We start from the raw sequence: 12096 nt of genomic DNA on the forward strand, positions 1-12096 counted from the left end.
CCTTGTAAAGACAATTTTGACTTATTAGAGTCTCAATCTTTTCAGAGGCTCAATCTTTTAAACCACAGGTGTCAAACTCAAGGACCGGGGGCCAAATCTGGCTCGCCATACCATTTTATTCGGCCCACGAAAGCAAATCAAACTCCACGATGCTTGATCGAGTCCGAACCATAATTTCAAATTGTCCAATGTAAACCACAATAACAGTCATTATTATTGACTTCAGATTTAAAACTAGTTATTCATTAATTTCTTGTGCGTTTTCTGTGTGATAAGTGGTAATGAGTTCTCATGGTTTCCCCAAATTCACAGCGGCACTCGAGAGCAAACCTTCACTACAATGTGGCCCGCGGAAAACAATTAGTTTGACACCCCTGTTTTAAACCAAGACCAACTGCTGCCGTAATGATTTTCTTTTTAACAGGTTGGGTTCTACAGCATCAGGTTCCGACAGTCTCTTTGGACCACCTCTTGAAACAGCTTTCAAGTTCAAAAGCTTTAGTGGTCGCGAGCAGCTCCAACCACAGAGATCCTTTGGTGCCTCTGACTGTAAGAGAAACATTAAATGTATTTGCTATTACCTGGAAGACTACGTACCCATTGTGTGGCACATGAACTGCTGTCTTTTCAAACGCCAGATACGGCCTTCTCATCAGACTCTTCATCACCGGAGAACATAGAAGATTCTGGTTTAGACTCACCGTCCCTTCAGCCGCTTGGCCCCTCCCCTGAGCCCATGGGCTGGGCGGCTTGGCCTCCTATTTCACAAGGCAAAGAACAGCCACGAGGGCAATCTGCTGACCCATTCCTCTCAGTCTTTCGTGACCCCTCCCCTGCTCCAAGTCCTCATCCTCAGGATGACCCCGTGACCGGCTGGTCTATGGGCTCTTCGCGTTCCTCTCGACTCCCATCAGACATGGACACCTCTTCTTGCACGCGCTTCCCTGCTTTCCAGCAATCTTTCCCGTCTTCGGAGATGGAGTCAACGGTGTGGAACTGCAGACATTTGCCCGACGATCCCTTCTTTGCTCCTTCTGACATGAATATCACACCGGAGACCTTAAAACTGGCTGACGCCTGGCCACGCCAGCCTTCATGCCCACCCAAGGAAGGGCGGGGGATGGAGGTTCGAGGAGACCCGTTCTCCATCCCCGGTAGCGACACCGCGACACTCCCGCCCCCGTCCTCCACCTCTTCCTCATCCACCTCATCCAATCGTAAAAACAGAGACAGAAAACGAGACCGAAGCCTTCCACCGCCCGTTTCTTCCGATGACCCCTTTGCAATCACCATGATTGGCAGTCCCACCCACCAGTCATCACTGACTGCAGCAGGAGGAATAATCCCACGTAGCATTAGCAGCGGCACCAACAATAATAGACTCCCATTCGATAACGTCTCGGGATCTTTTGCACAAGTCCAACCGAAGAAAGATCTTGCGCAATGGAATTCTGTACATAACCCGTTCAGCGAGGGACATGTAGGACAGCCAAGCGCTTCCAAACCAAGTGATGGAGGTGTTGGAAGAGGAGCTTCTGGAGCAGGGAGAAGAAAACAACGATCATCAGAGAGCGAACCTCGCAGAAACGCCCCTCCCCTCACAAGACATTCTGGCCCGCAGGAGGATCTTTGTTTCTCCACTGACAAAGACCAAGACTGTCTCGACCTCAATAACCCTTTGCCAAGTAGTAGCATCTCTCACAAGGGTATGGACTTCAGGGAACTTTAGCAAATACGTTAACTTCCAGTGACAATTAACTCATTCACTGCCAGACGATGTGCAAAAATGTGTCCACTCCAGTGCCAGGGTTTTTGTCATTTTCACGCAAATTGCAGGACCCACAGAAGATTGAGTTTTAGGATTACACAAACATTCAATGTAGCTTACAAAACCTTAGACTATCTTCTTTCATCAGAAAAAAGAGTTAATTCCGAAATTATATGGGTCTGGAGTTATCTGAGCTTGAAATGGGGGCGGCTATACAAAATAGAACACATTTATTTACTTAGCATATGGATAGAAGACAAATGCTGCCCCCTCATGAAAGGGAAAAAACATTGTCAAAGGTCTGACCAACACTCTGTCGGCACCTCGCACAAGAAAAACAAAAACACAAACAAATTTGGGAATGGCGCTCCACGTCACACTTTTCAATTTCCAAATCAATTTGGGAAAGGCAGCGAATGAGTTAAGCAAAACCACACTATTTTTAACATTGAAAAAGCAATTTGTACTCCAGTTTTGATGTATGATTGACCCTCCGTGTGTCTGTAAGGTACCAAACACAACTTTCGACACCAATCGGCTGATGTGGTCACAGCTGCGCTTTCCAGGGCAAACAGGACCAAGAGGACTTCAGGTCAACTCGGTGGCACTGACAGGGTAAGTGTGCCGCTTCTTTTGTCAATAGAATGTACCATTTAGTTTGCCTGTTTTTTATTTGAAATGGGTAATTCAAGTTTGCTCTCAAGCGATGTACCACGTACATGCGGCAACCACAACACATTGTACACCTGTGAAGATATACAAATTTTAAACTGCGATTTTATAAAGATACTGTACAGTAATAACTCAGCTTACTAACTTAATTGGTTCCCAGAAAGTGCGTGTAAGGCGCAAAGTTCGTATGCCGAACATTTACAAAAATACAGTATTTCCCATAAGAAACCATTAAAAATGAGAATAATCAGTTCCCAGTTCCCCATAAAACATAATTTTCTACTAAATAAACCTTAAAACTACACAAAATATACCATATTTTATGTATAATAAATGTGCTATTGTATTGTAATTAAAGAAATAAACTGTACTTATTAATAAAGTCGTTGATTTTACCTTTGTGATGGTCATTGATGTAGTTGCCTCTTGATGATATCCGAGTGAAGTTGCCGTGCTTGCTCGGTGATAATACCCTCACTCACAGTGTACCCTGCTAGCGGATTTTTGTTAATTCAAATCAACAGAAGTTTTTCAACCTCTTCTATTGCCTGAGACCATTGCTTAGACAACACAGAAACACCCTTAGCCACACGTAGCAATGGTCGACTTAGCATACTGGTACTTGGACGCGAAGTCGCACAAACGCACACCTTGTTCGTGTTTTTCGATGATCTCCTTCTTCTGTTTGACCGTAATTTTCTTTTGTGTCCTCTTCGGCTTAAACACTAGCCTGTGGTGGGGTCTTTTTCGGGCCCATAATAGCAAAAGTACTCCACTCGATAACAAACCACGTCAGCACTCAAAGAAAGGGATGACGAAAAGTAGTCCGCCAGCCACCGTGGCGCCGTGAGGTTTGATTCGTCCGCCAAAAATTAGTTTGTCAGCCAAGACTATATGCTCGTGAATTTAATGTTCGTTAGGCGAAAAGTTTGTGAGCGAAAGCGTTCGTTAGCTGAGGTATCACTGTACTGATGAATTCATTGATAATGTCAGAGAGGTAGACAGGAAACAATGTTCATGAGTGCACCAAATTGCTATTGGATCTCCTTACAATGTGGTCCACTGTTTAAGGCTCGATGTGAATCATCCAAATCCGGCTAATGCGAATCATTTTCTTGTCCTCTCGTCTCAGTCACGGTCGCTGTGCTCCTCACCTTTACCAGAGCCCAGCCCCTCCCTCACTTCCTCATCGTCCTCCAGCCCCAGTGAATGGGGGCTTCAATCCAGGGACGTTGAATTTGGAGGACAGAACCGCGTCCCCATCCCCGCCAGGGTTGGACAAGCCTCGCCTTTGCCCTACCCGCTCCAGGATCACCCACCAAGACAATGTAAGATATCTTCATTTCTGATGCTGGTTCAGTCAGAGCAGGGGTCCCCAACCAGGCCGGTTTAGTGTCAGACAATATTCTAAGGAACCGTCTTTAAAGGACAACCGACGTCACTTTTTTGTTTTTTAACTGACATCAGAAAAACATTTTATAGCATCTGAAATACCCAAAACACACAGTATGATATTTTTATGTTTTCTGTAACATGCTTCTCACCGAATGTGGTTGTTTCAAGTGCACCTCTCCCGAGGCCCCAGTCCTCTTTCCCTCAGCACTCAAGAAGCTTGGCCTGTGGCAGCGGCCATCACCGAGTACATCAACGCTTACTTCAAGGGCGGACAACACAATCAGTGAGCTTGCTGTCGCTTCCGTAGTCAATCTTAAATCTTCTCTGCTGTTGGTTGACAATAAAAAATGAAACATGCTTCCTCCAGGTGTCTTGTGAAGATCACGGGTGACCTGACAATGTCCTTTCCAGCAGGCATCACCTGCATTTTTACAGCGAACCCCAACGTCCCCGTGCTCAGCTTCAGATTGGTCAACATTTCCAGAATAGACCATTTCTTACCCAATCAGAAGCTTCTCTTCAGGTCATTTGGTGGTTACATATATTTATGAGTGTCTTTATTTACTTACTGAAATGATGATCATTTTCACACAGACTCATTACTTTTTCCCACGCGATTTGAACCAAGGCACTTACAATATGCAAAGCCATTTTTGCCAGAAACGTCTCGATAGTAGCTTTTGTTGAGCCATTTAAAATGCCAGTCCAGATTTCCTTTCTTTGCGGCAATTTCATTGTTGCATTACAAATCAGACCACCAAGCACCCCCCCCCCCTACCCCCCTGACAAATTAATAATTAAACTCATAAATATCGTAACGGCTACCTGCAAGCTACCTGCAAGCCGGGAAGCAAACCACTTGTTTGCTTCCCGTCTCACTGGTCAGGTACTGTGTGGGTTTAAGGTAACTGCGTAAAAAAATAACGCATAAAAATGTGCCTGAACACGATAAATCCCCAATATTATGATTAATCAGATTATACTTCACTTTTTGTGTTCATGGCTGCCAATTGTATTGTAATACACGAATACAGAGAAAAAGCTGCAAACTTTAAAGCGTGCATTTGGATGGTGTGTGCAGGGTGTGGGAAAAGTATGCAACATCTTTCTGTGTTCATATTCTGTGTTCCAATGTGGGCTCTTGTTTATTTTCTAGTAATCCCTGTAATGCACTTTTTTTCCTTCTTTGAAGTTATTCGCCGCCAGACGATGTGCAAAAATGTGTCCAGTGTCAGTAATTTTCACTCAAAGTGCAGGACCTACAGAATACAGTGTTTTAGGACTACATAAACACAAACACAAATCCTAGAATCTCTTCTTTCACCAAAAAAAAAAGTTAGTTCTGAGGTTATATGGGTCTGGAGTTATCTGTGCTTGAAATGGCGGTGGCTGTACAAAAGGCAAATGCTGCCCCCTCGTGGGAGAGAAAAATATTGCCAGAGGTTCTGACCAGCTGTTTATCGACACCTCCCAAAAGAAAACCAAAATCCCAACAAATTCAGGAATGGCGTTATGCTTTTCAATTCCCAAATATATTTGGGAATTGCGGCGAATAAGTTAATGTGCACGTGGCTGATATTTGTGTGTGTGCTTAACATAAATCTATAAATGACTAAAGGCCCGACATTCTGTCATGTCACTCAGCTCAGATCGAACGATGTGTATCTGCACACAGTGATCCATCTCAGAGTGACCCGGATGCCCGAGACTTCTGGTTCAACATGCAGGCCCTGCAGGTCTACTTGCAGCGTGAAGCTGAACTTAACCCCCAGGCCTCTTACTACAACATTGGACTGCTCAAGTATCAGGTTACTGTCAACGTTCTCATTTTCCAATTCTTCCATATTTAGCTCACCGCGTAACAGTGTTGTGGCAAAAAATGCTGAGATAAATGACTGATGATCTACAACAATTTAAAACAGACTCTTGCCTATCATCTTGTGGTATTTTGGAGCCCTGCATAAGTGATGTTAAGAACCTCTTCTGAATCACATTTCACCCAAATGTTGTTCTTGTTAACGTGTGTGCAGATGTCATCTCAGGACCCGGCCCGAGCTCCTCTTCTGCTGTCGGCCGAGTGCCAGCGCAGCGGCACAGTCACCCGAGTGTCCCTGGACTACCATTGCTGTCCCGTCACGGCACCGTTCACTCAACTCACCGCTGTCCAAGTGTTGCTTCAATTGGACCACACGGCGGGCGACCTCCAGTGTCAGCCGCCCGCCTCCTGGTGAGCCAAAACCACTGGCGATTGACAAATGAGAGATGAAAACGTTTCTTCAGCCGTCACCCGTACTTCTTTGAAGGTGTCGGACATTTTGCTTCTCATCCAAGAGGCTTCGTCAGCGAATTAAAATTTCCTGAGGCTACACTGATTATTCAAGTAATCAGTGTAGCCTCAGGAAATAGTCCTCTGCTCCCCCCAGCCTCTGAGCACAGACCTATCATAGCAGAGGCCACCTCTGGACAGTAGTGATATATATTGGGCCAGAGCTACCAGCAAAATTTTAGTCCACTGACGAAGCCTCTTGGATGAGAAGCGAAACGTCCGACATCTTCAAAGAAGTACAGATGACGGCTGAAGAAAGCTTTTCATCGATGGACCACTCCTGTACGACTGAGAGCTTACACAGATGAGAAATGAGTGATTTATTGTACCCAGGTGTGTCACTCAGATGCTGTGTGTGCATTACTGTCGCACACAGGGACACTGGGAGATGTTCAACAACAGAAAAAAAGCCTGAATTGTGACTGCTCGGTCAAAAAAAAAAGGACGAGTGTTTTTGATAAACATCAAATAAGGTTTTGTATTGCCATCAAATAATTGAAATTGTATCAAAAAATTTGTGGCAGTTTCATGGTTAACTCATTCACTGCCATTCACTAATTTGTTCAGTAATTATAAATATGATGTAGAGCGCCATTCCCGAATTAGTTCGTTTTTTTTTTTTTTTTTTTTTTTTTTTTTTTTTTTTGGGTGCCGATAAACCGATGGCCAGACCTCTGGCAATGTTTTTTCCATGACACAAGGGGACATTTTCGTTTTTTCCCATGTTAGCGCTTTTTCCCAGCTTCAGCTGTTGTTAAAGCGCTATATAAACCAATATGTATTTTGGACAGCCGCCCCCATTTCAACTTTGGATAACTCCAGACCCATATTACTTAGGAATGAACGTTTTTTTCTGATGAAAGAAGAAAGTCTAAGGTTTCTTGCGCTGAATTGAATGTTTATGTAGTCCTAAAACTCAATATTCCGTGGGTCCTGGAATTTGAGTGAAAATGACAAAAACCCTGGCACTGGAGTGGACACATTTTTTTGCACATCGTCTGGCAGTGAATGAGTTTAATATTTTTTTCATTTGTCATGCCACGCAAATAGGGAATTCATTTATTGTACCGTACTTCTTTGAAGACATTGGTAAAATTAACATTTTCAATTTTGCATCATTTTATTACACAATTCCAAATAGCGGACCATCTACAAATAAATAAAAATAGCGAAACTTAAGATTGTTCCTTTAAAAAAGTTACTAGCTTCCTGTACATATTTTATTTTGATTTATCAGCTCATTAAAATGGAGTTAGCTCATCTGCCTATTTGCTCTGATAGGTCTGAGGGCCCTTCAATGGTTGTCGTCTTTGGCAGTTTAGTTTGTTGCGCACATCTACATGAACCTCTCAAAGAAAGACAAATTTGATTTAAATGTAGACTTGAATAAAGCACCATTAAAGGACAACCGACGTCTCCGGACAAGTTGTGTCCATAATTTGTAAAATGGCTTCAAATGACTTCTACTGAGCGTATTTTAATAAGATTCCACCGCATATAGCTATATTTTACGTTTTAAGACTCGCTCTGAATATTCAGGAAGTCTTGTTTTTGAGTTGGTGACGAGTCCGTACGTGACGTCATGAAAGGACCGCCCCCTGACCGTAAAAAAGACTCATTGTAGCGTCCTTCCATCACGTCAATGTATTTTGCTGTACGTTTGGTCTGAGAACCGTGTTGCACCCAAAAGCCGCCAGAAGAGGGAGTCCAAGCTCCATATAAGGAATTTATCAGCCTGTGGAAGCTGAGGTGGCCACTGGAGGTCGCCATTTTGTGCCTCTTTTCTAGTGATCCATTTTTGCCCCAATGTTGCCTCAAAATGGCATGGAATAAATTATTTAATTGATTGCAAACATGTATGCTTTCCTCTTCAAAACTACAGTAAAGTCTCGTTATATCGATATTCAAGGGAGTCCGAAAAAAATATCGATATAACCGGGACTATCGATATATCCGACCCTGTTTGCATGTAATTTTCTCCGTGCGTGCATAGAAATAGTATCGATATAACCGGGACTATCGATATATCCGACATCGATATAACGAGACTTTACTGTATTTGAATCATATTCATAACTGGATGTGTAACAAGAAAGCATCTTCTCCGAATCTGAAGCCATTGTTTGGATTCTCCAACAATGCAAGACGTCACGAACTGGGGGCGGGACTTTCTGAAAATGACACTTTAAGTCATTTTTATTGGTGTTTTGCATTTGAATAAAAATATCATACTGCGTGTTTTGGGTATTTTAGATGCTATCAAACGTTTTTCTGATGTCAGTTAAAAAACAAAAAAGTGACGCCGGTTGTCCTTTAAGCTCTAGGTTCATCTCGTTGATAGGTAATCAGTAGTTCACATTAAAAGTAATGAATTATTAAATGAATTATAGTCAGAATGCCACTTAGCGCTGCAAACTGTCAATATGCTGCCCCTTAGAGCATGTGGACGAGCCACGCAGCACTTTTCTTTTTAAGGTGGCTCTTGAAGCTAAATATAGCGCCGGCAGATGACTGCATGGCGTCTTCACTACCAGGAAGGGAAGGTCAAAGAGTCAGCAAGTGTTTTTTGTACCTCTGCAGGAACGCCGAGGAAAAACGTCTGCTGTGGAAGCTCGCCAGCCTCTCGCCCACCAACCACAGCAAAGGTCAGCACGGCTTTTCTCCTCTGCCTGTTCAACCAGGACGGGAACTGAACGACAGGAAATTAAACCACTTGACATTTCCCCCATATCCAATCTGGATGACATTTTTTTTTTTCATAATACAGTGATACCTCAGTTCACAAACGCTTTAGCTTAAGGACTTTTCGCCTTACGAACATTAAATTCACGAGCATATAATCTTGGCATACAAACTAGTTTTCGGCAAACAAACCAAACCACACAGCGCCACGGTGGCTGACAAACTAGTTTTCGTCACCCTCCTTTGAGTGCAGACGTGGTTTATTATAGAGTGCAGTACTTTTGCTATAATAATAATAATAATAATAATAATAATAATAATAATAATAATACATTTCATTTATCAGCGCCTTTCAAAACTCTCGAGGTCACTTTACAGTCACAGGATCCGTTTTTCTGTGGGTGAGCAGTGGCAGCCACATGCGCCGGCATTCACTCATGTTCGGTTTAAATTCTTCCTTCTTTCCTGGTTCGGTTTTGTCAGAAGTTCAGTGATAAAAATATCAGTAACGACGATAGATGGTGAACAAAAAACTACTTTATTCTAATGAGACAGAAAAGGCACTTCTCGTCTCGGTGGGACGAAGACATGAGCACACGGACAAAGATAGGAAACAAAGAGAACGAGCTCCCGCTCTGACAAGTTTTTGAATGTCCACAGCAGCGATCTGTTGTCCAATCAGCTACGGACAACTCAGTGTTGGGAGGGTCTTAGATTGTAGTTGGAGCCGTTGCTTCTTTGCAACGACTATTGAACTAATAAGATTGATAATGCTATTAGACTGAAATTAAACGTGCAATAATCATAATGTGTACTAAGCTAAACATGAAATAACCTAATATGTTTACTAATGTGCATAAAACACTCTATCAACTCAACCCAGAATAACTCAAATAGATAAAGTTGGCTATCTAGCTCATAGATAACTAATAGCTAGCTAGCTAGCTAGTTAGACGACTAATAGATAGCAAACAGATAAAACTCGCATCGGCCATTTTGAATGCATTTCAACTTACTTACAGACTTACGACAGTTTTGTCAGAACGAAACCCGGTCGTAAGTCGGATGTTGGGCCCAAAAAAGACCCCACACCGATGCTATGTGTGGCTAAGGGTGTTTCTGTGTTGTCTAAGCAATGGTCTCAGGCAATAGAAGAGGTTGAAAATATTCTGCTGATTAGGATTCACGAAAAGCAGCTAAGAAAGCACGGCAACTTCACTCAGATATCAAGAGGCAACTATATCAACGACCATCACAAATGTAAATAAAATGAGTTTATTATACAGTACAGTTTATTTCTTCAATTACAATCCAATAGCACATTTATTATACATAAAATAAGGTATGTTTTGTGTCGTTTTAAGGCTTATTTAGTCGTAAATTATGTTTTATGGGGACCTGGGAACGGATTGTTCTCATTTTTAGTGGTTTCTTATGGGAAATAAATGTTTGGCAGACGAACTTTTCGCCTTACGCACGCTTTCTGGGAACCAATTAAGTTCGTAAACTGAGTTATCACTGTATATAATTAGCTTCTCTCACATTTCCATTGATTGCCTCTTCTTCCATGCATCATTGTGGTGTGCGGACATCATTGCGCAGACGCCCACGTCGTGTGCAGCAGATGTTTCACTACTCCTAAAAGGCGACCATCATCATCATCATGAATCACTTCCAAAACTGCTTTTATTGTTTTATTGAAGTGGGGGTGGAATTGGAAACATGGTAGGCAGTTTAACAGCATGTGGGCGAGTCTGTTTGTTCTAATGGTGTTGGATGTATTTGTTTATTTGCACTTATCGGAATAAGCATAATGTTGACTGGCACCAGCCAGCATGTAATAAAACAAGGGGAGAGAGTAAACGGGAAGGTGTTTCCAAAGCAATGTAATCCTGCATAGCAGTTATATACAGTATGAGACGAAAAGTTTAGAATTGAAGCGGATTTACACGGAGATGTGAGACAATCTCTTTTGTCAATGGATGCTACAGCTTTGTGTTTGTTTTCAACATTTAGCTTGTAGCAGACGTGCACATTTCACCATGACGTTCCTGATCCACTGGTGAAAAAGACACTTTGATCCTGTCCTCTTTCACCTAAAACTGCTTCATGCAACAAAGAGGTTGCAGAAAGTGTTTAAGATTGAATGACTGTTTTTTTGTGTTGTGTCACATGAGTTGTTATTTTGTTTTTTTAATGTTTTTGACTTCAAGATGGCACGGCGAGAGTGTTTGCCTTTCAAGCAGGCTCCTGTACTTTGTTTTTCTACTTCTTGCTTTCCTTTCCTCTTTCTTGCATGACTTTGCTGCTATGAAATGTAATGTCTCCACTCCGAGACTAATAAAGGCTTATCTATTAATACAGTGGTACCCCACCTAACAAACTTAATTGGTTGCATCACTACATTTGTACTTTCTTGAAACATTCTGACATTTTCCTATTACAATGACAAAAAATCTTCCTGTTCCTAAATGTACATTTTATCATATATTGGTTGCTGACCACTGGTTGGGTGTTTCACACATTTTACCGAAAGTCAACCGAGATAGCCTTAAGCTGACCCATTTGCTCCAAGGAATGGATGGGTGGAAGCTGTGTGATTTAGCTGCAGTCCACTCATTGATGCAGTCCACTGCAGTCACTACACCGCTCAGCTACCACTCTTCTCATTCACACTATCACAGACACCTCCAAACGTAGTGGTAATTCTGTTAACAAAGGCAACACACATTTAGATATCCACCCAGCTTCTAGAACCAATTCATTTACCACTACCACTCAGTTATTTCCATCCGGTCATTTTAGCATTTGTTGTATTTTATTTTTATCTAAGTATATATATATCTATCTTCGATCATCTAGACATCATCTTGCATTTGTTGTATTTTATTTTTATCTAAGTATATATATCTATCTTCGATCATCTAGACATCATCTGTATTTTCTGGTGTTTAAGGCGCACCCAAGAGCCTTGGTTTTCTTCAAAAGATGACCCTGCGCCTAATACGCAGGTGTGCCTTATATGTGAAATAATATTGAGCCGCAATAGGTCTCGCAACAAGTGTCTGCATCTACTGACTCCATTTCCCCCTGTAGAGTAACCCCAGCTTCTAATGTGGCGCCTCGTATGGTATGTCTTATATTTGGAAAACTTTTATATATTTATATATTCGATTTGGAAAATGTTTTTCGTTCATTGAAGGTGCGCCTTATAGTCCGGTGCAGGGTGACCCAAAAAGATGCTGCCCATGAA

The 12096-nt window shown here is 42.2% G+C and overlaps 1 protein-coding gene across 2 annotated transcripts in view; it reads left to right on the top strand.

Moving 5' to 3' along the window:
* fcho1 (FCH and mu domain containing endocytic adaptor 1) overlaps window positions 1-12096 on the top strand; it is a 49253-nt gene that overhangs the window by 35802 nt on the left and 1355 nt on the right. For both annotated transcript variants that reach the window (XM_089000254.1, XM_089000255.1), the window contains 9 exons: window positions 425-549; window positions 639-1706; window positions 2277-2383; window positions 3573-3768; window positions 4004-4118; window positions 4203-4358; window positions 5511-5643; window positions 5866-6062; window positions 8742-8806. In XM_089000254.1, coding sequence (XP_088856380.1) covers window positions 425-549; window positions 639-1706; window positions 2277-2383; window positions 3573-3768; window positions 4004-4118; window positions 4203-4358; window positions 5511-5643; window positions 5866-6062; window positions 8742-8806 — 2162 coding nt within the window. The remainder of the gene's footprint in view (window positions 1-424; window positions 550-638; window positions 1707-2276; window positions 2384-3572; window positions 3769-4003; window positions 4119-4202; window positions 4359-5510; window positions 5644-5865; window positions 6063-8741; window positions 8807-12096) is intronic.

Source organism: Hippocampus bargibanti, linkage group LG07, assembly GCF_051943395.1.
Source record: "Hippocampus bargibanti isolate YZ-2025 linkage group LG07, ASM5194339v1, whole genome shotgun sequence".
Lineage (NCBI taxonomy): Eukaryota > Metazoa > Chordata > Actinopteri > Syngnathiformes > Syngnathidae > Hippocampus > Hippocampus bargibanti.